Consider the following 22,089-nt stretch of genomic DNA (forward strand, 5'->3'; position numbering starts at 1 on the left):
GTGAAGCAATTTGCAGCGCTGTTTGCAAAAAAAAACAATTAAATTATGGAAAACAAACGTCGAGCCCCGGAGAGGTGGCAGAGCGGCATCACTCGCTTATTAATTAGCGATACAAATTGATGGAATTTATTCCGACGGATCTCTCACCCTGAACCTCAGCAGGCGGCCAATTCTCCGACGTGTACAACATCAGGGGACGTTTATTAGGTGTGATCAGAGAGGTGAGCTCAGGGGGGACCTTCTGTCCACATCCAATACCGCCGGTGTGCAAATTTCGAAAGAATGACTTTGCCCACTTGTGTCTCATGGTTTCATTTTATAGTGGGGGTGACAACACATTTCAGAGCATAGAACTCCGTTTACCCGGTTTCATGGCCCCCCTCAATGTCATGTAAGCTTTAGTGAGTAGGACCCTCATACACTGTGTCCCCCTTCAAGTGTTGGTTTTAGTGAGCAGGACCCTCACACGCCATGTCCTCCTACAAGTGTTAGCTTTAGTGAGAAGGACCCTCATACACTGTGTCCCCCTTCAAGTGTTGGCTTTAGTGAACAGGACCCTCACACGCCATGTCCTCCTACAAGTGTTGGCATGTGAGGGTCCTGCTCACTAAAGCTATGTCCTCCTACAAGTGTTAGCTTTAGTGAGCAGGACCCTCATACACAGTGTCCTTCAACAAGTGTTAGCTTTAGTGAGCAGGACCAACATACGCCATGTCCTCCTACAAGTGTTGGCTTTAGTGAGCAGGACCCTCACACGCCATGTCCTCCTACAAGTGTTGGCGTGTGAGGGTCCTGCTCACTAAAGCTATGTCCTCCTACAAGTGTTAGCTTTAGTGAGCAGGACCCTTATACACAGTGTCCTCCTACAAGTGTTGGCTTTAGTGAGCAGGACCCTCACACGCCATGTCCCCATACAAGTGTTGGCTTTAGTGAGCAAAACCCTTATACACAGTGTCCTCCTACAAGTGTTGGCTTTAGTGAGCAGGACCCTCACATGCCATGTCCCCCTACAAGTGTTAGCTTTAGTGAGCAGGACCCTCATACACAGTGTCCTCCTACAAGTGTTAGCTTTAGTGAGCAGGACCCTCACACACCATATACCCCTTCAAGTGTTAGCTTTAGTGAGCGGGACCCTCATACACCATTACCATTGACTTTAGTGAGCAGGCCCCTCATACACAGTGCCCTCCTACAAGTGTTGGCTTTAGTGAGCAGGACCCACATACACTATGGCAAGGTTTCCCAACTAAGGGCTCCATGGAACTGTAGGGTTCCTCCAGAGGTTGCTAGGGGTTCGTTGAGCAGTGTTAGCTTTAGTAAGCAGGACCCTCATACACAGTGCCCTCCTACAAGTGTTGGCTTTAGTGAGCAGGACCCTCATACACAGTGCCCTCCTACAAGTGTTGGCTTTAGTAAACAGGACCCACATACATTATGGCAGGGTTTCTCAACCAAGGCTCCATGAAACCGTAGGGTTCCTCTGGAAATTGGTAGGGGTTCGCTGAGCAATGTCTGCCTCTCATCTCTCATACGAGTTCCTACTGACAGCATTGGGGGGGGGGGGGGGGTAATTCTCCCCAATGACCACAAGTATAAGAATTATTCTTCCCAATGACCATCATGACAATGTACCCTGAATTGTAGATATAGTAGTTATCGCTGTAATCTCTAGTGAGCAGGTCCCTCCTACACCACCTCCTCCTTCCATGGTTGGCTTTAATGAGCAGGACCCTCATACACTATTGTATCTTATCAGTGTAAGCTTTAGTGAGCGGAAGCCTCATACACCATCTCCTCTTAGTGAGCAGGTGTTTAATAGCTCCTATTAGACTGTCAGCTTTAGGGCTCACTTAGACTGATGTCTTTCTACACCTGATGTGCCTTTGAAACGCATCAGCAGAATTCAGTGGACTTCAATGGGAGTAGGAAAGATGAAGTCAGAGGCTGCATTTGACTGGCTTTGGGATACTTTTGGATTGCAGACAAAAGCAGGTCACATGCAGCATTTTTTCATCAAGCTACATTCAAATACAAGAGGTTGAATTTGACAAGACTACCTTATGTAGGGACTGTTTCTCTCTCAAAGAATAGATAGCCCCCAACCCCCCTATAATTGTTGCACTCTTCCTCAGGTTCTCTACTTCAGACTCTCCAACACGGAGCTGATGTGCTCCTCCTCTAAGTGACAGCGCCTGGGCCTGGCAAATAGTGCAGGGGTCAGGCGTGTGCAATGTAGAGAGCGCAGAGGGTTAGGGCGTGTGCAAAGTAGAGCAGGGTTTGACAAATTTGCTTGGAATCCAGGAGCCAGCTAAAAAAGTTAGGAGCCAGAAAACGCGCCCCGTCCCAACAAGCTTGCGCGCAGAAGCGAACACATACGTGAGCAGCGCCCGCATATGTAAACGGTGTTTAAACCACACATCTGAGGTTTCGCCGCGATTGGTAGAGCGAGAGCAATAATTCTAGCCCTAGACCTCCTCTGTAACTCAAAACATAAAACCTGTAGATTTTTTTAAACGTCGCCTATGAAGATTTTAAAGGGTAAAAGTTTGTCGGCACTCCACGAGCGGACGCAATTTTGAAGCGTGACATGTTGGGTATCAATTTACTCGGCGTAACATCATCTTTCATATTATTAAAAAAAATGGGGAAACTTTACTGTTGTCTTATTTTTTTAATAAAAAAAAAGTGTAATTTTTTCCCAAAAAAGTGCGCTTGTAAGACCGCTGCGCAAATACGGCGTGACAGAAAGTATTGCAACGATCGCCATTTTATTCTCTAGGGTGTTAAGATGAAAAATATATATAATGTTTGGGGGTTCTAATTAGAGGGAAGAAGATGGCAGTGAAAATAGTGAAAAATTACATTAGAATTGCTGTTTAACTTGTGAAAGACAAAAAGAGGGAAGCGCCTCTGAGTATACTGCTTTTAATTTAAAACATAAAAATATATATCCAGCACTTACATCATAATAATATGGTGCAGTCGTGGAGGCTGGCGTGCATCTGTAGCAGACAGTCCGCAAAGCGTCAGAGCTGGGCAGCCGGAGAGAGCCGGGGAGAGAGACGGCTGAGTCCTGGTTGTTGTGCCGCTGCTGGGCAATGGATTCGTCAGCTGTTGCGTGACGTCAGGTCGGACGGTGGCTGAGGGGGACCACAACGCGTTTCAGAGCCGGCGCACGGAAAAGACCAGCGCGCTCCTTTTTCAAGTGTAGTGAATGGAAGACAGGGCTCATATTTTAAACAGTCATGTGATCAGTGCCGACCAATGGGCATACAGGGATACCGAGCAAACGAAAGTGAATCGAATTACTTGATTAAAACTGACAGCGGGACAAGACTTATATATATATATGTGTATATAATACAAATGGAAAAGTATAATCTGAGGAGGGTGGATATTAAATGATTATCTACATATGTATAGTCAAAGTGACTGTGTATACATATAGTGGGGGAAACATGATTAAAAAGTGGAAAACGTATTACAAGTTTTGGACACTAGAGGGCCACCAAAGTAAGGATATATAAACGGTGCCTTAATTTAAAATGATATTATAATGGGAATACTACTAAGGGGTGATACTTCGGGCAGTGGCAATAGAACCACAAGGCTATGATGAGGCAGATATTGAATGTAAATATAAAAATACAGATGATAAAAATAAAAATAAAAATAAAAATAATAATAAAAGAAATAAGGATTGATCACATCAAAGTACAATACAAGGACAAGTAGGAACAATCATTGAGTATATCAGGCCCAGATGTAAATGGAAACTGATAAGTAATAGAGTATAGGGGAATATAGGGAGGGGGGGGGGGGGAAAGAAAAAGGAGAATGCGCGTGTATGTAGGGCTGCATACATAAACACACATATGCATGCATCCACATACGCGTGTAGATATGTGGTAAAGATGTAAGGAATATGTATATTTGGATATTTAAAGGATGGCATTGACATCTAATTCTTCGTTGAGGCCGAGAGGAGAGAGACAATCAAGGGTAAATATCCAGAAGGTCTCGCGTTCGCACAGTCTGGAGAAACGCTCAGCCTCAGAGAGGCCCCTAGGTATGGATTCAATGACCCATACCCGTAGGCCCTCCGTAGACCGGTCGTGGTGCTCCAGAAAATGACGAGGCACACTGTGTTCGTCACAACCAGCCTCAACGAAGCGTCGGTGTGCACCAAAACGCTGTCTCAGAGGATTGATGGTGCGTCCGACATAAAGAAGTTTACAGGGGCATGTGATACAGTACACCACATAGTCACTGGAACAATTGTGGAAATTGTCCAGCGAGTATGATTTACCTCTATGGAAGAAATCTTTTTGGCCGTGGGTGACGAATGGGCAGGTTTTGCATCTAGGTTTGTTGCACCTGTACATCCCTTTAAGTGGGATCAGACAGGTGGAATCTAACGGTTTAAGACTTTTTAACCTACTGGGTGCTATCTTGTTTTTAAGGGTAGGAGCTCTTCTGTAAGTGACTTTAGGTTTATCACACAAGGTAGTAGCTAAATGGGGGTCTTGTTTAAGTATATTCCAATGTTTTGAAAGAATCTGTTCCATTTTTTTATATTGTCCATGGAAGCCGGTAATAAAACGTACAGCAGGTTTTTCAGGTGACTTAACAGTTTTGGGTTTTTTTCCGGGGAGAAAAATGTTGTAAGCATGATCTATTAATGGTTCCGGGTACCCTTTTTCAAGGAATTTTTGTTTTAAATGAGCACTTTGGAGGATATAGTCGCTATCTTTGGTACAGTTTTGGCGTAATCGGCAGAATTGGCCTTTGGGTATGTTTTTAACCCATAATGGGTGGTGACAACTATCATAATGCAGGTAAGAATTTCCTGCAGTAGGTTTAGTGTAGTTGCGGACGAATATGTTGTTATGTTCGTGACATAATTCTAGGTCAAGAAAGGCCAGAGATTCCTGATTCCACACGAAAGAGAAAGAGAGTCCTAACTGATTGGCATTACAGTGATCGACGAAACTATTCACCAGACTGGAAGGGCCATCCCAGATGATTACAATGTCGTCGATGTATCGGCCGTAAAATATAATGTGTCTTGAAAAAGGGTTGTCTTTCCATATGGCTAGGTTCTCCCAAAGACCCATGGTCAGGTTGGCATAGGAAGGGGCAAAATTTGCCCCCATTGCTGTCCCATGGGTCTGTAGGTAGAAGTCGCCTTCAAAATGGAAATAATTATGATTAAGGCAAAAGGAGGTAGCCTCTAAAATGAAGGCCATCTGTTTTGAATTGAGCAGGGGGTCAGAGAATAAAAATTCCTGTATCGCACGAAGCCCAATGTTATGGGGAATGGAAGTGTATAGGGAATTGACATCCAAAGACAGCCAGGAGTAGTTCTCCTGCCAAGCATAAGGGGACAAGAGTTCCATGAGATGTATAGAATCACGTATGTACGATGGGAGTTTTTGAGCTAGGGGCTGCAAAAAAGAATCTATGTATAATGAAAAACCACTGGTTACACTATTCATAGAGGCAACAATAGGCCTACCGGGTGGATGTGAAGAGTCCTTGTGTACCTTTGGTAGATGGTAAAAATATGGGGTGCTATAGAAGTCTTTTCGTAGAAAAGCTGCTTCTTTCTTGTCAATGACTAGGTCAGCTGTGGCTTGTGAGATAAGAGTGTCGGCTTCCTCACGAAAAAGGGGGAGGGGATCAATTGTTAGTTTTTTGTAGGTGTTGGTATCGGCTAGTAATCTCAAGGCTTCAAGTACATAGGACTGTCTGTCCTGGATTACGATGCCTCCACCCTTATCAGCTGGTTTGATTATGAGATCAGGGTTATTGAGGAAACGTTTGAGAGACGCTCTCTCTCCTGATTTAAGGTTAAAATTATGGTGTTTGTTTAGAAGGGCTGACTGTTGGCATAGCTGTTGGAATTCAGCGATCACTACTCTATAGAATGATTCTAGATACGGTCCCTTAGATTTTGTTGGGAAAAATAGTGATTTGGGTTTAAGGGATGTATGTATAATTGGTGGTGAAGTAACCAGGTGTTGAGTGAGTAAATGAAAGTCAAGCTCTGAGTTAAACTCGCCAGTGTCTACGGACAATGGACTCGTGTGGGATGTTTCATGGAGAGAAAGATTTAAAGTAATCTCATTGGAGATGGAGCTAGGTGAAGACTCTTTCGATAGCAGAGTATCCTTAAGGGATTGTATATGATAAAATCTCTTAAGGGTAAGATTCCTAATAAATTTATTAAGATCTTTAAATAGTTGAAATGGATTGGGTTGGATGGTAGGGGAGAAGGTTAGTCCCCTACTCAAAAGTGCGGAATCTTCTGGAGACAATATGTAAGAGGACAAGTTAAATAACTTTATAGTTTTTGCTGTTTGGCACTCAGGGTGATGTTTTCTGCGTCCTCCCCTGCATCCTCGTCTATGTGTTTTCTTTTTAGCCGGTGTTTGGAGTGGGGACCCTTTTCTAAAAAAGGCGAGAATGACAACGAGGTGGAGTATGATGGTATTTCATCTCTATTAAAGTCGCCTAAGATTAAGTCGAATGGGGTAGGTGGGGGAACATCTGGAGCAACAAAAATAGTACCTATATCGGAGATATTAGAAGAGGAACTAGATGCAATACCGAGACTGTTGGTGCTTGGTACAGCGGTATCAGTGGAGGAAATATTAGGTGTTGAATTTACAGAGGACACTGTTTCACCAAGTGTAGGAATAGAAGTGGAGGAAATATTAGGTGTTGAATTTACAGAGGACACTGTTTCACCAAGTGTAGGAATAGAAATGGAGGTAGACGGAGGCGCTATAGGTTGAATTGATGGCCTATTTCTCTGTCTATGTATAGGTTGGGCCCTTTGGGGTAACGGGCGGGCTCTACAGGGTGTAGTGGAGAGACTGTGCACAGGTATATCTGTGTGTTTTAAAGCTACACGTGGAATTATTTTAGAATACGGTAAAATGGACATAAGAGCTGGTATAGAGGAATTGTTCTTCCATGAGAAGATCTTATTTTGACGATAATCGTCCAAATCCCTATGGAATTTACCCAATTTAGTTTTAATGAGAAGGTTCTCATGCGTTTTGGTGTTCTTTTTCAGGGTTTCCAGCCAAGTAGGTGGAAGCTTTTGTTGGAGTGATGTAATTTCTAGCGAAACCATCTGTGTGTGATGTACTAACTCATCGTACTTAATGTGTCTTTGACTGATGAGTACTCCTATTAATTTATTAGTGCAGAACTCAGCTATTCCTTCCCACTCTGCATTGTGGGAAACATCTAAAAAGGAGCAGGTCTTGAGAATTCTCAAGCCTCTGGGAGAGATTTTATATTCTAGATATTTCTTGAGGAAAAACTCATCCCACCAATGTGTGTTAGTGGAATTGATGAGTCTTTCTAATTTTTTGAATTTACCACAGAGGGAGTATCTGTCAGGGCGAGAGAGTTTAGAAGAGTCACAAAAAAGGTCAGAGGGCAAACTAGTGTATAGTGTATCTAAGACATCATATTTGTGGTATTCTATTTCGTTAATTAGTTCCATCTGGTCAGAATATAATGTATATATTAAGGACTGGGATTTCGGGTAATAAATCTAAAATTATAGAAAGCTAAAGAGTTTAAAAAGTTTTTGGTCAGCAAAGGCACACAAATGCTGTTAAAATAATGAGCAATGTACTTATCAAAGGGTAAAGGGTTATATCTATGTATAAAATAGTCATCAACTGGTCATGACAACTAAAAATAATAATAATGATTACTAGTAAGGTGAAAGTCAGGCAATCAAACCTAGCAGCTGTACAAGACTTCAAGAAGAGACAGAAAAAAATGGGTGGAGTGCAGCGCTCAGGGTGTTTGCACAGAACAATCAACTAAAGGGTTAACAATAAATAAAAATAAAAATGATAATAAAAATAATGATAATAAAGTTGATTGATTAGTTTGAGATAAAAATCACAAAACACATTGGGGATATACAGTGTGACTGGTGATATTCAAAAATCCATGATAGGTTCAGTCCCAGCATAAATGCCTAAAGAGGTTGTAGTTGATAAAAATGAGGAACTGATGTGGTTGAAGGCAGTAGTTCAGGGCTGCTATCCAGGAGCGAAGTCAGCTCGGTGTATGCAAGAGAAAGACAAAAAGAGGGAAGCGCCTCTGAGTATACTGCTTTTAATTTAAAACATAAAAATATATATCCAGCACTTACATCATAATAATATGGTGCAGTCGTGGAGGCTGGCGTGCATCTGTAGCAGACAGTCCGCAAAGCGTCAGAGCTGGGCAGCCGGAGAGAGCCGGGGAGAGAGACGGCTGAGTCCTGGTTGTTGTGCCGCTGCTGGGCAATGGATTCGTCAGCTGTTGCGTGACGTCAGGTCGGACGGTGGCTGAGGGGGACCACAACGCGTTTCAGAGCCGGCGCACGGAAAAGACCAGCGCGCTCCTTTTTCAAGTGTAGTGAATGGAAGACAGGGCTCATATTTTAAACAGTCATGTGATCAGTGCCGACCAATGGGCATACAGGGATACCGAGCAAACGAAAGTGAATCGAATTACTTGATTAAAACTGACAGCGGGACAAGACTTATATATATATATGTGTATATAATACAAATGGAAAAGTATAATCTGAGGAGGGTGGATATTAAATGATTATCTACATATGTATAGTCAAAGTGACTGTGTATACATATAGTGGGGGAAACATGATTAAAAAGTGGAAAACGTATTACAAGTTCAAAATAAGATCTTCTCATGGAAGAACAATTCCTCTATACCAGCTCTTATGTCCATTTTACCGTATTCTAAAATAATTCCACGTGTAGCTTTAAAACACACAGATATACCTGTGCACAGTCTCTCCACTACACCCTGTAGAGCCCGCCCGTTACCCCAAAGGGCCCAACCTATACATAGACAGAGAAATAGGCCATCAATTCAACCTATAGCGCCTCCGTCTACCTCCATTTCTATTCCTACACTTGGTGAAACAGTGTCCTCTGTAAATTCAACACCTAATATTTCCTCCACTGATACCGCTGTACCAAGCACCAACAGTCTCGGTATTGCATCTAGTTCCTCTTCTAATATCTCCGATATAGGTACTATTTTTGTTGCTCCAGATGTTCCCCCACCTACCCCATTCGACTTAATCTTAGGCGACTTTAATAGAGATGAAATACCATCATACTCCACCTCGTTGTCATTCTCGCCTTTTTTAGAAAAGGGTCCCCACTCCAAACACCGGCTAAAAAGAAAACACATAGACGAGGATGCAGGGGAGGACGCAGAAAACATCACCCTGAGTGCCAAACAGCAAAAACTATAAAGTTATTTAACTTGTCCTCTTACATATTGTCTCCAGAAGATTCCGCACTTTTGAGTAGGGGACTAACCTTCTCCCCTACCATCCAACCCAATCCATTTCAACTATTTAAAGATCTTAATAAATTTATTAGGAATCTTACCCTTAAGAGATTTTATCATATACAATCCCTTAAGGATACTCTGCTATCGAAAGAGTCTTCACCTAGCTCCATCTCCAATGAGATTACTTTAAATCTTTCTCTCCATGAAACATCCCACACGAGTCCATTGTCCGTAGACACTGGCGAGTTTAACTCAGAGCTTGACTTTCATTTACTCACTCAACACCTGGTTACTTCACCACCAATTATACATACATCCCTTAAACCCAAATCACTATTTTTCCCAACAAAATCTAAGGGACCGTATCTAGAATCATTCTATAGAGTAGTGATCGCTGAATTCCAACAGCTATGCCAACAGTCAGCCCTTCTAAACAAACACCATAATTTTAACCTTAAATCAGGAGAGAGAGCGTCTCTCAAACGTTTCCTCAATAACCCTGATCTCATAATCAAACCAGCTGATAAGGGTGGAGGCATCGTAATCCAGGACAGACAGTCCTATGTACTTGAAGCCTTGAGATTACTAGCCGATACCAACACCTACAAAAAACTAACAATTGATCCCCTCCCCCTTTTTCGTGAGGAAGCCGACACTCTTATCTCACAAGCCACAGCTGACCTAGTCATTGACAAGAAAGAAGCAGCTTTTCTACGAAAAGACTTCTATAGCACCCCATATTTTTACCATCTACCAAAGGTACACAAGGACTCTTCACATCCACCCGGTAGGCCTATTGTTGCCTCTATGAATAGTGTAACCAGTGGTTTTTCATTATACATAGATTCTTTTTTGCAGCCCCTAGCTCAAAAACTCCCATCGTACATACGTGATTCTATACATCTCATGGAACTCTTGTCCCCTTATGCTTGGCAGGAGAACTACTCCTGGCTGTCTTTGGATGTCAATTCCCTATACACTTCCATTCCCCATAACATTGGGCTTCGTGCGATACAGGAATTTTTATTCTCTGACCCCCTGCTCAATTCAAAACAGATGGCCTTCATTTTAGAGGCTACCTCCTTTTGCCTTAATCATAATTATTTCCATTTTGAAGGCGACTTCTACCTACAGACCCATGGGACAGCAATGGGGGCAAATTTTGCCCCTTCCTATGCCAACCTGACCATGGGTCTTTGGGAGAACCTAGCCATATGGAAAGACAACCCTTTTTCAAGACACATTATATTTTACGGCCGATACATCGACGACATTGTAATCATCTGGGATGGCCCTTCCAGTCTGGTGAATAGTTTCGTCGATCACTGTAATGCCAATCAGTTAGGACTCTCTTTCTCTTTCGTGTGGAATCAGGAATCTCTGGCCTTTCTTGACCTAGAATTATGTCACGAACATAACAACATATTCGTCCGCAACTACACTAAACCTACTGCAGGAAATTCTTACCTGCATTATGATAGTTGTCACCACCCATTATGGGTTAAAAACATACCCAAAGGCCAATTCTGCCGATTACGCCAAAACTGTACCAAAGATAGCGACTATATCCTCCAAAGTGCTCATTTAAAACAAAAATTCCTTGAAAAAGGGTACCCGGAACCATTAATAGATCATGCTTACAACATTTTTCTCCCCGGAAAAAAACCCAAAACTGTTAAGTCACCTGAAAAACCTGCTGTACGTTTTATTACCGGCTTCCATGGACAATATAAAAAAATGGAACAGATTCTTTCAAAACATTGGAATATACTTAAACAAGACCCCCATTTAGCTACTACCTTGTGTGATAAACCTAAAGTCACTTACAGAAGAGCTCCTACCCTTAAAAACAAGATAGCACCCAGTAGGTTAAAAAGTCTTAAACCGTTAGATTCCACCTGTCTGATCCCACTTAAAGGGATGTACAGGTGCAACAAACCTAGATGCAAAACCTGCCCATTCGTCACCCACGGCCAAAAAGATTTCTTCCATAGAGGTAAATCATACTCGCTGGACAATTTCCACAATTGTTCCAGTGACTATGTGGTGTACTGTATCACATGCCCCTGTAAACTTCTTTATGTCGGACGCACCATCAATCCTCTGAGACAGCGTTTTGGTGCACACCGACGCTTCGTTGAGGCTGGTTGTGACGAACACAGTGTGCCTCGTCATTTTCTGGAGCACCACGACCGGTCTACGGAGGGCCTACGGGTATGGGTCATTGAATCCATACCTAGGGGCCTCTCTGAGGCTGAGCGTTTCTCCAGACTGTGCGAACGCGAGACCTTCTGGATATTTACCCTTGATTGTCTCTCTCCTCTCGGCCTCAACGAAGAATTAGATGTCAATGCCATCCTTTAAATATCCAAATATACATATTCCTTACATCTTTACCACATATCTACACGCGTATGTGGATGCATGCATATGTGTGTTTATGTATGCAGCCCTACATACACGCGCATTCTCCTTTTTCTTTCCCCCCCCCCCCTCCCTATATTCCCCTATACTCTATTACTTATCAGTTTCCATTTACATCTGGGCCTGATATACTCAATGATTGTTCCTACTTGTCCTTGTATTGTACTTTGATGTGATCAATCCTTATTTCTTTTATTATTATTTTTATTTTTATTTTTATTTTTATCATCTGTATTTTTATATTTACATTCAATATCTGCCTCATCATAGCCTTGTGGTTCTATTGCCACTGCCCGAAGTATCACCCCTTAGTAGTATTCCCATTATAATATCATTTTAAATTAAGGCACCGTTTATATATCCTTACTTTGGTGGCCCTCTAGTGTCCAAAACTTGTAATACGTTTTCCACTTTTTAATCATGTTTCCCCCACTATATGTATACACAGTCACTTTGACTATACATATGTAGATAATCATTTAATATCCACCCTCCTCAGATTATACTTTTCCATTTGTATTATATACACATATATATATATAAGTCTTGTCCCGCTGTCAGTTTTAATCAAGTAATTCGATTCACTTTCGTTTGCTCGGTATCCCTGTATGCCCATTGGTCGGCACTGATCACATGACTGTTTAAAATATGAGCCCTGTCTTCCATTCACTACACTTGAAAAAGGAGCGCGCTGGTCTTTTCCGTGCGCCGGCTCTGAAACGCGTTGTGGTCCCCCTCAGCCACCGTCCGACCTGACGTCACGCAACAGCTGACGAATCCATTGCCCAGCAGCGGCACAACAACCAGGACTCAGCCGTCTCTCTCCCCGGCTCTCTCCGGCTGCCCAGCTCTGACGCTTTGCGGACTGTCTGCTACAGATGCACGCCAGCCTCCACGACTGCACCATATTATTATGATGTAAGTGCTGGATATATATTTTTATGTTTTAAATTAAAAGCAGTATACTCAGAGGCGCTTCCCTCTTTTTGTCTTTCTCTTGCATACACCGAGCTGACTTCGCTCCTGGATAGCAGCCCTGAACTACTGCCTTCAACCACATCAGTTCCTCATTTTTATCAACTACAACCTCTTTAGGCATTTATGCTGGGACTGAACCTATCATGGATTTTTGAATATCACCAGTCACACTGTATATCCCCAATGTGTTTTGTGATTTTTATCTCAAACTAATCAATCAACTTTATTATCATTATTTTTATTATCATTTTTATTTTTATTTATTGTTAACCCTTTAGTTGATTGTTCTGTGCAAACACCCTGAGCGCTGCACTCCACCCATTTTTTTTTTGCTGTTTAACTTGTAATGCTTAACTTGTAATACAACGGCCACCACCAGATGGCGCCAGCTTACACATCTGGTGGTAATAACTTGTAATACCAACAGCTCACCACCAGATGGCGCCAGCTCACAAAAAAAAAGCCCACCTTCCAAGCCAAGTCGCCAGGATGCCATTTCTAGTCGCCATGGCGACCGGGATTTGTCGAGCCCTGACGTAGAGAGCGCAGAGGGTTAGGGCGTGTGCAACGTAGAGAGCGCAGGGGGTCAGGCGCGTGCAACGTAGAGAGCGCAGGGGGTCAGGCGTGTGCAACGTAGAGAGCGCAGGGGGTCAGGCGTGTGCAACGTAGAGAGCGCAGGGAGTCAGGCAAAAGGCCATGGAAGTACTGTCAATCTTGCCAGTAGAAGAAATGGGTGCCATAGGCGCATCATGTGACAGATGGTTCCCCTGCTGGCCTTTATAAGGCTGCCACTGTCTGACCCAATTTGCTGGATAGTCTTCAGATGTTCCTGAAACCTGATCCGCTTACTGTTGTTCCTGTGACCCGGATTACCCTGTGACCTGCTCTGATCTTCTCCTACCTCCGACCCCGGCTTGTCTTAAGGATCTCTCTTCTGCTTTACCTGCCTGACCACTGGTGAATGACCTCAGCTTGTCTTAAGGACCTTGTTTCTGCTTTAAACCTGCTTGATTACCTGTGTATGACCCTGGCCTGCCTAAAGGACTTTGCCCTCTCTCATGTAACATCATTAGCCCCAGCTTGCCATACGGATCCCACTTGCAGCAGCCTGACCTGCCATGCTAGATCCTCTGCCAGGCTTTTACCAAGCTTCTTGGATTCTCAAGCCCACTGCACTCCGCACGGTTTTCTAAAGACCAACTCCTGCACCAGTCTCAAGTGGCTTTCAGGAAACACCTGCTCCAGTCTTCTTCACCCTGCTGGCAACCCATGCTTCTTTGAGCATTATACCTTCTGTTCCACCTCCAGGGGTATACTGTGCTCAGCCGCAAGGGGAGCCTCCCTCAGCATCTTGGCCTCAGATAAGGTATGTGACAGGCGTGTGCAAGGTAGAGCGTGCAGGGGTGAGGTGTATGTAAGGAAAAGTGCAGGGGTCAGGCATATGCAACCTTGAGAGCGTGCAGGGGTCAGGCATATGCAACGTAGAGAGTGCAGGTGTAAGGAATATGAAACGTAGAGAATGCAGGGGTCAGGAGTGTGTAACGTATATAGTACAGGGGTCAGGAGTATGTCACAGAGTGCAGAGTTATAAGGAGCCAAGTCACTTATTACTCTGCCTGTTCCCTAAAGCAAAAAATCATCAGCACAGATTGATGGAAAAATCATGTTCACTTTTAGATCTGAAGAAGCAAAAAATTACCCATTAATAGCAGATGTTTTAAAACTTCTGATCCATAAGCACATAAGAAAGAAGTAGAATTATAACCAAAGTTATCAAAAAAAGAAAAAGAAAAGATGGCTGTCTTATGAATAGTTGGGATGACACAGTAAGAGGGAAAACTCATTAGCTGACACACAAGACGATTGTCACAATACAACTGTGGACATAGATCAGACCTATGGAACACGAAGATGGTCAGTGTGGACTTACAGCACTGGGACGCAGCGATGGGGAGAGGCGGCTTCTCTTCATCGTCCTGGTAGGTGTACTGCGGAGAGATGTACAAGTGGCAATGTAAAAATACAAGTGTATAACAAACACAAACAACAATAATGGTAGCAAACAACTGATCTGCAAGAGTAATAGGTAATAATAACAAAAAAAGCAATGGGAAAATCCGATATTTCCAATGATAAACAACTGGCCATGGATGGGAAGCTTTCTGCTGGTCTTCAGGTAAAATAGCCCAGTGTGGGGTCATCTCCAAACAGTGACATGGGATTAGATCCTTTTCTTTGTTGCAGAATTGGAGACTAGCTGGTTAGAAAATTTCCATGTTCGAAAAAAAGAACCCCAACTGCTTACAACAATGTTATTATTCGAACTTGTTCTCTCTGCAGAAGAGACGCTTGAGAGGGGATAGGATTTCAATTTACAAATATCATACTGGTGACCCCACAATAAGGATAAAACTTTTTCGAGGAAGGGAGTTTAACAAGACATGTGGCCACTCATTGAAATTAGAAGAAAAGAGGTTTAACCTTAAACTACGTAGAGGGATCTTTACTATAAGAGCCCTTCTACAGGTGGTGGTCTCAGTGCGGGGCATTGATGGTTTCAAGAAACTATTAGATAAGCACCTGAACGACCACAACATACAGGAATATACAAGGTAATACAACATATAATCACACACATAGGTTGGACTTGATGGACTTGTGTCTTTTTTCAACCTCACCTACTATGCAACTATAAAGGGAGAACAGAAAACACTCCTTTTGCATTATGAAGAGCCTGACAACCACCCTGAAATGGAGCTAAAAAGCGGCTAACGTACTGCCCCCTTGCTGGCTTAAACTGTTGCTGTAATATAAATGTTGCTGGTGAATTTGTATTAACTACTTGCCGCCCCGCCACCGTCGTTTTACGGCGGCAGGTCGGCTCCTGTGCGCGAGAGCCCGTAGCTCTACGTCGGCTCTCTCGCAAGCCACTAGGGGCGCTCGACCCGACTCCCGTGCCCAGCGGGCGCGATCGCTGCCGGGCACACGCGATCGCTCGTTACAGAGCAGGGACCGGGAGCTGTGTGTGTAAACACACAGCTCCCGGTCCTGTCAGGGGGGGGAATGGTGATCCTCTGTTCATACAATGTATTAACAGAAGATCAGTGATTTCCCCTAGTGAGGCCACCCCCCCTACAGTTAGAACACACCCAGGGAACATACTTAACCCCTTCCCCGGCCCCTAGTGTTAAACCCTTCACTGCCAGTGGCATTTTTATAGTAATCCAATGCATTTTTATAGCACTGATCGCTATAAAAATGCTAACGGTCCCAAAAATGTGTCAAAAGTGTCTGAAGTGTCCGCCATAATGTCGCAGTCAAGAAAAAAAAATTGCTGATCGCCGCCATTACTAGTAAAAAAAAATATTAATAAAAATGACATAAAAATACCCCCTATTTTGTAAACGCTATAACTTTTGCGCAAACCAATCAGTAAACACTTATTGCGATTTTTTTTTACGAAAAATAGGTAGAAGAATACGTATCGGCCTAAACTGAGGAAAAAAATAGTTTTTTTATATATTGTTGGGGGATATTTATTACAGCAAAAAGTAAAAAATATATTTTTTCAAAATTGTCGCTCTATTTTTGTTTATAGCACAAAAACTAAAAAACGCAGAGGTGATCAAATACCACCAAAAGAAAGCTCTATTTGTGGGGGAAAAAGGACGCCAATTTTGTTTGGGAGCCACGTCGCACGACCGCGCAATTGTCAGTTGAAGCGACGCAGTGCCGAATCGCAAAAAGTTCTCCGGTCTTTGACCAGCAATATGGTCCGGGGGTTAAGTGGTTAAAGTGCCTGGATTTCTCAGCACTTAGAAATATGACCGATTGAGCATAAAACACACATACATGTCTTTATTAGGGAAAAAACAAGTGTGCCATTTTCCAACATTCGATGACATTCAATTCATAAAACCCGGGTCTGCTTATCCCTACCTTCCCTAGGTGCGAAATCAGAAATACAAATTGAAAAACAAAAGTCTACCGCATTCTACTGTGAAACAATTCATACCCTACAGACCAAGTCACTGGGCTAATTTTGTATCAATTAAATATGAGATTAAATATTTAAGAGAAATGGAGATTTCAGTAGGAAGCCATTAAAACTATAATGCTGATGCTAGAACATTGGAACATTGGAACGATTGAATTTAGTCGTTTTCAGTGAAGGGTAGGCTTAATATTACAGCATACAAAGACATTTTAGACAACTATGCTCAGCAAACCTAAAAGTTGGCAAAAGTTGGGTGAAGCCGCTTTTCTGTTCCAGTATGAATGTACAAAGCCAGCTCCATAAAGATGTCTGATGGGTTTGGTGTGGAGGAACTTGAGAGTCCAGACCTCAGCCCTACTGAACATCTTAGAGATGAATTAGAACACCTAATGTGAGCCAGGTTTTCCCACCTAACATGAATACCTAAAAAGGTGGGGAGAGTTGGGACTTTGAATGAGATGCGTTTTTAGCAGTATGCGATTAAATATATATATGGAATATAAAAAATGTTTCCATAATAGCCAGGCTCAAAGTTACCAACCAAAAGAGCACTGAACCAAATTAATCTGTCTAACTAAGCTGCAGGCCAACGTCAAGGCACTCTGTGTACTGCAGTCCTAGCTATGAATTTTAAAGTCTCCTAACAAGGAGCACAGGCGTGCTAATCAATAGATGGGGGGCAGGTGATCACCTAAACCTACCTATAGTTGGTCTGGCAAAAAAGAGCACTGGAAAAACAAAAGAAATGCAGGAGTGGAACCAAACATGTCTACTAGGGTTGTCCCAATACCGATACTAGTATCGGTACCGATACCGAGTATTTGCGGGAATACTTGTACTCCCGCAAATGCCCCAGATGCCTGGTCGAATACTCAGATCCCCCACCCCCCTGCAACGCCGCCGCCGCTTGGTTAATACGGGCGGGGAACATTACAGCTTTCATTTAAATAGCTGTAGTGTTTCCCGCCGCACCGCGTATAGACACTCCCCCTTGCTCGGGATTGAACGGGTGATCTGTCCAATCCCGAGCAAGGGGGAGTGTCTATACGCGGCGCGGCGGGAAACACTACAGCTATTCAAATGAAGGCTGTAATGTTCCCCGCCCATATTAACTAAGCGGCGGCACGGCAGCATCTAGGTATGAGGGAGATGGCTGCTTATATGGGGGACATGGCTGCATGTGTGGGGGGACATGGCTGCATGTGTGTGGGGGGACATGGCTGCATGTGTGTGGGGGGACATGGCTGCATGTGTGTGGGGGGACATGGCTGCATATCGGGGGGGGACATGGCTGCATATGGGGGGGGGACATGGCTGCATATGGAGGGGGGCATGGCTGCATATGGGGGGGGGGGCATGGCTGCATATGGGGGGGGGGACATGGCTGCATATATTGGGGACATGGCTGCATATATTGGGGACATGGCTGCATATATTGGGGACATGGCTGCATATATTGGGGACATGGCTGCATCTGGGGGGGGACATGGCTGCATCTGGGGGGGGGACATGGCTGCATCTGGGGGGGGGGACATGGCTGCATCTGGGGGGGGGACATGGCTGCATCTGGGGGGGGGGACATGGCTGCATCTGGGGGGGGACATGGCTGCATCTGGGGGGGGACATGGCTGCATCTGTGGGGGGGGACATGGCTGCATCTGTGGGGGGGGACACGGCTGCATCTGTGGGGGGGGACACATTTAAAAAAAGTATCGGTATTCGGTATCGGCGAGTACTTGAAAAATAGTATCGGTACTTGTACTCGGTCCTAAAAAACTGGTATCGGGACAACCCTAATGTCTACCAAACCAAAATCCCACCAAACTAAAAATTGACAATGCATAATTAACAGTTGGTGGTAGATTGGTGGAGAATACCTAACCTCAACCCTACTGAACACCTTTGAGATGAATTGGAAACCCCATTGTAAGCCAGGTCTTTTCATCCAACATTAGTACCGGACCTCAAAAGTGTTTTTTTGGCTGAATGGGCAAAAATTCCCACTGACACGCTCTGAAATCTTGTGAAAAGCCTTCCCAGAAGAGTGGAGGATGTTATAGCCACCGACAGGGGTGCCAACTCCATAACAAAGCCTATGGTTTTTGTAATGGGTTGCCTAACAAGTTCGTGTAGGTGCGATGGTCAGGTGTCCATAAATATTTTCCCCTGTAGTATACCTGGGTTCTACTACCTGCCGCATCTAGATTAAAGTGGATGTCACAATGTAGGGTATAAGATTTCCTATCATCTGTGCCCAGTCTTGCCACACAGAGTTAATCCAGCTCTGAGCAATCCTCTTATTGTTCAGTGAAATAAAACAGACTTACAGAGAAAAACCTTAGTCCGTTCCGCCCCCCTTGCTGTGAGTGACAGGTTATTTCACATCTCATGCACTAGCCTGAGACAGAGGCACATCGTGTGTAAAAAGTTCACAATTCACATCCCCCTCCTCTCCCGTCCAGCTCTCCCAGGATTGGCTGCCTTTACTGTGTTTTGACTGGATATTTCTCATCATAGGGTGTGATCCACAGTTCAGTGTGATGAGGAAATGCATGTATATTACAGTGAAAACACAGAACAGAAAGCAGAATATACACAGACAAGTGATCTGACTTAGGTTAGATGTATCTAGTGAGAGCTGGGCAGAGGAGAAGCTCGAGTGATCCGATTGTTATATTGCAGTGTGTGTCTGAGGTCACCTGATCTCAGTTGCAACATCAAGTTATTTACATATCTCATGCACTAGCCTGGAGACAGGCATTATTTTTTAATTCCCACCCCCACTCCTTTTCTGAAGTCATGTGGTTACTTTTCTGGATTTTGACTGGATGTTAGGGATCATAGCAGAATTTAGTGTAAGGAATACACAGGAAAAAATGCATGTTGACAAGGAGAGTGTAGAGGTGGGCGGGGAAGTCTACTGACATCACGACTCCACCCACCGAGCTCCAGACAACAGACCCACCCACAGAATCTGCAGTTTTTCGGGTCTCATAACAGACAGAGGGGAGATATTTGACTGTTAAGGATACATGCAGGAGGCATCTATATCCTTGTAGATCAGCACTATGGCAGTAGTTTATAAAGGATGAAAGTGGCTTTACATCCACTTTAACCACTTCCCGACCGCCGCATGTATATGTACATCCACAGAATGGCACATACAGGCACATTGGCGTACCTGTACGTCCTTGCCTTCTAGCGGGTGGGGGGTCCGATCGGGACCCCCCCCGCCCGATACATGCGGCGGTCGGGTTCCCTCGGGGAGCGATCCGGGACGACGGCGCGGCTATTTGTTTATAGCCGCCCCCTCGCGATCGCTCCTCGGAGCTGAAGAACGGGGGGAGCTGTATGTAAACACGGCTTCCCCGTGCTTCACTGTGGCGGCGTATCGATCGAGTGATCCCTTATATAAGGGAGACTCGATCGATGACGTCAGTCCTACAGCCACACCCCCCTACAGTTGTAAACACACACTAGGTGAACCCTAACTCCTACAGCGCCCCCTGTGGTTAACTCCCAAACTGCAATTGTCATTTTCACAATAAACAATGCAATTTAAATGCATTTTTTGCTGTGAAAATGACAATGGTCCCAAAAATGTGTCAAAATTGTCCGAAGTGTCCGCCATAATGTCGCAGTCACGAAAAAAATCGCTGATCGCCGCCATTAGTAGTAAAAAAAAAAAAATTTATAAAAATGCAATAAAACTATCCCCTATTTTGTAAACGCTATAAATTTTGCGCAAACCAATCGATAAACGCTTATTGCGATTTCTTTTACTAAAAATAGGTCGAAGAATATGTATCGGCCTAAACTGAGGAAAAAAAATATTTTTAGATATGTTTTTGGCCGATATTTATTATAACAAAAAGTAAAAAATATTGAATTTTTTTCAAAATTGTCGCTCTATTTTTGTTTATAGTGCAAAAAATAAAAACCGCAGAGGTGATCAAATACCACAAAAAAAAAGCTCTATTTGTGGGGAAAAAAGGACGCCAATTTTGTTTGGGAGCCACGTCGCACGACCGCGCAATTGTCTGTTAAAACGACGCAGTGCCGAATCGCAAAACCTGGCCTGGGCATTTAGCTGCCTAAAGGTCCGGGGCTTAAGTGGTTAAAGACTAAGAAGAAGCTCCGTTGAGGGGGCTGACATGTTCCCCCGGAGTTACTTCCGGGTTCACAGGCTCCGGTGCTGTGAGGGGGCCCTTGGTTCAGGCACAAAGCTCTGAAGTTCCAGCACGCTATGCCGGACCTTCAGAGCACATGTGCCGCAGATGTCAGCGGCTGCATGCAGGGTGAATATCTCTTAAACCATGCAAATAAAATAAAAAAATCAAGCCACTTCATTCCCAGAAGCTGTGTGAAAGGGATGACCCGGCGACTCCAGGTATATCCCAGTGACTTGACAGGTCTAGGAACCCTCTGAGCAGCAGCAACAGACAGATATCATAATCCCGTGAAAAGCATTTCAGTGAGTGAAGGAATCCTGTACACAGAGTGGGAGGATAATTGTACGGTGTACATAGGATATCATTTAGGTGTATAAATTTCACACTCTTTTTACAGATAAGGAAAAGGCTTCTTCATGCTGGTAATCAAGATACATTAACCACTTAAGACTCGGACCTTTAGGCAGGTAAAAGGACCTGGCCAGTTTTTGCGATTTGGCACTGCGTCGCTTTAACCACTTGCCCACCGCCTCATGTCAAAAAGACGTCCTGTTTTTAAAGATGTATATCTCGGTAACGGCAGCAGCTGCTGCCACAACCGAGGTATGCATCTTTAGTGCCGACGGTCCTTTAAAAGATAACGGCGGTCTCTGCGGCGGATTCGCCGCGAGATCGCCGTTATCGGTGGCGGGGCCCCCCCCTCCCGCGCCTTCCGCCGCTTACCGTAGCCGTCGGTAGCGGCGGAGGCGATCGGGTCCGTTCGGCAAGTGACCGGGGACGAGACTGAAGGAAAAATCTCCTTCGCCCGTCCTCATAGCTCTGCTGGGCTGAAGTGACGTCAAAACGTCAGTCCCGCCCAGCGTCTTAAAGCAACATTTTTTTTTTCTGTCATTTAAAAAAATGACAGTTTAATTTTTTTACATTTTTTTTGCATTTTAGTCTAAATATGAGATCTGAGGTCTTTTTGACCCCAGATCTCATATTTAAGAGGACCTGTCATGCTTTTTTTCTATTACAAGGGATGTTTACATTCCTTGTAATAAGAATAAAAGTGATATATTTTTTTTTTTTTATTTCAGTGTAAAAAATTATAAAAAAAAATAAATAAGAAAAAAAAAAAATTTTTTAAAAACGCCCCGTCCCGACGAGCTTGCGTGCAAAAGCGAATGC

At 43.9% G+C, this 22,089-nt stretch overlaps 1 protein-coding gene across 2 annotated transcripts in view; it reads right to left on the reverse strand.

Moving 5' to 3' along the window:
• Nucleotides 1-22,089, reverse strand: part of UNC13B (unc-13 homolog B) — a 580,491-nt gene that overhangs the window by 387,861 nt on the left and 170,541 nt on the right. For both annotated transcript variants that reach the window (XM_040336017.1, XM_040336018.1), the window contains exon 8: nt 14,681-14,738. In XM_040336017.1, coding sequence (XP_040191951.1) covers nt 14,681-14,738 — 58 coding nt within the window. The remainder of the gene's footprint in view (nt 1-14,680; nt 14,739-22,089) is intronic.

Source organism: Rana temporaria, chromosome 1, assembly GCF_905171775.1.
Source record: "Rana temporaria chromosome 1, aRanTem1.1, whole genome shotgun sequence".
Classification (NCBI taxonomy): Eukaryota; Metazoa; Chordata; class Amphibia; order Anura; family Ranidae; genus Rana; species Rana temporaria.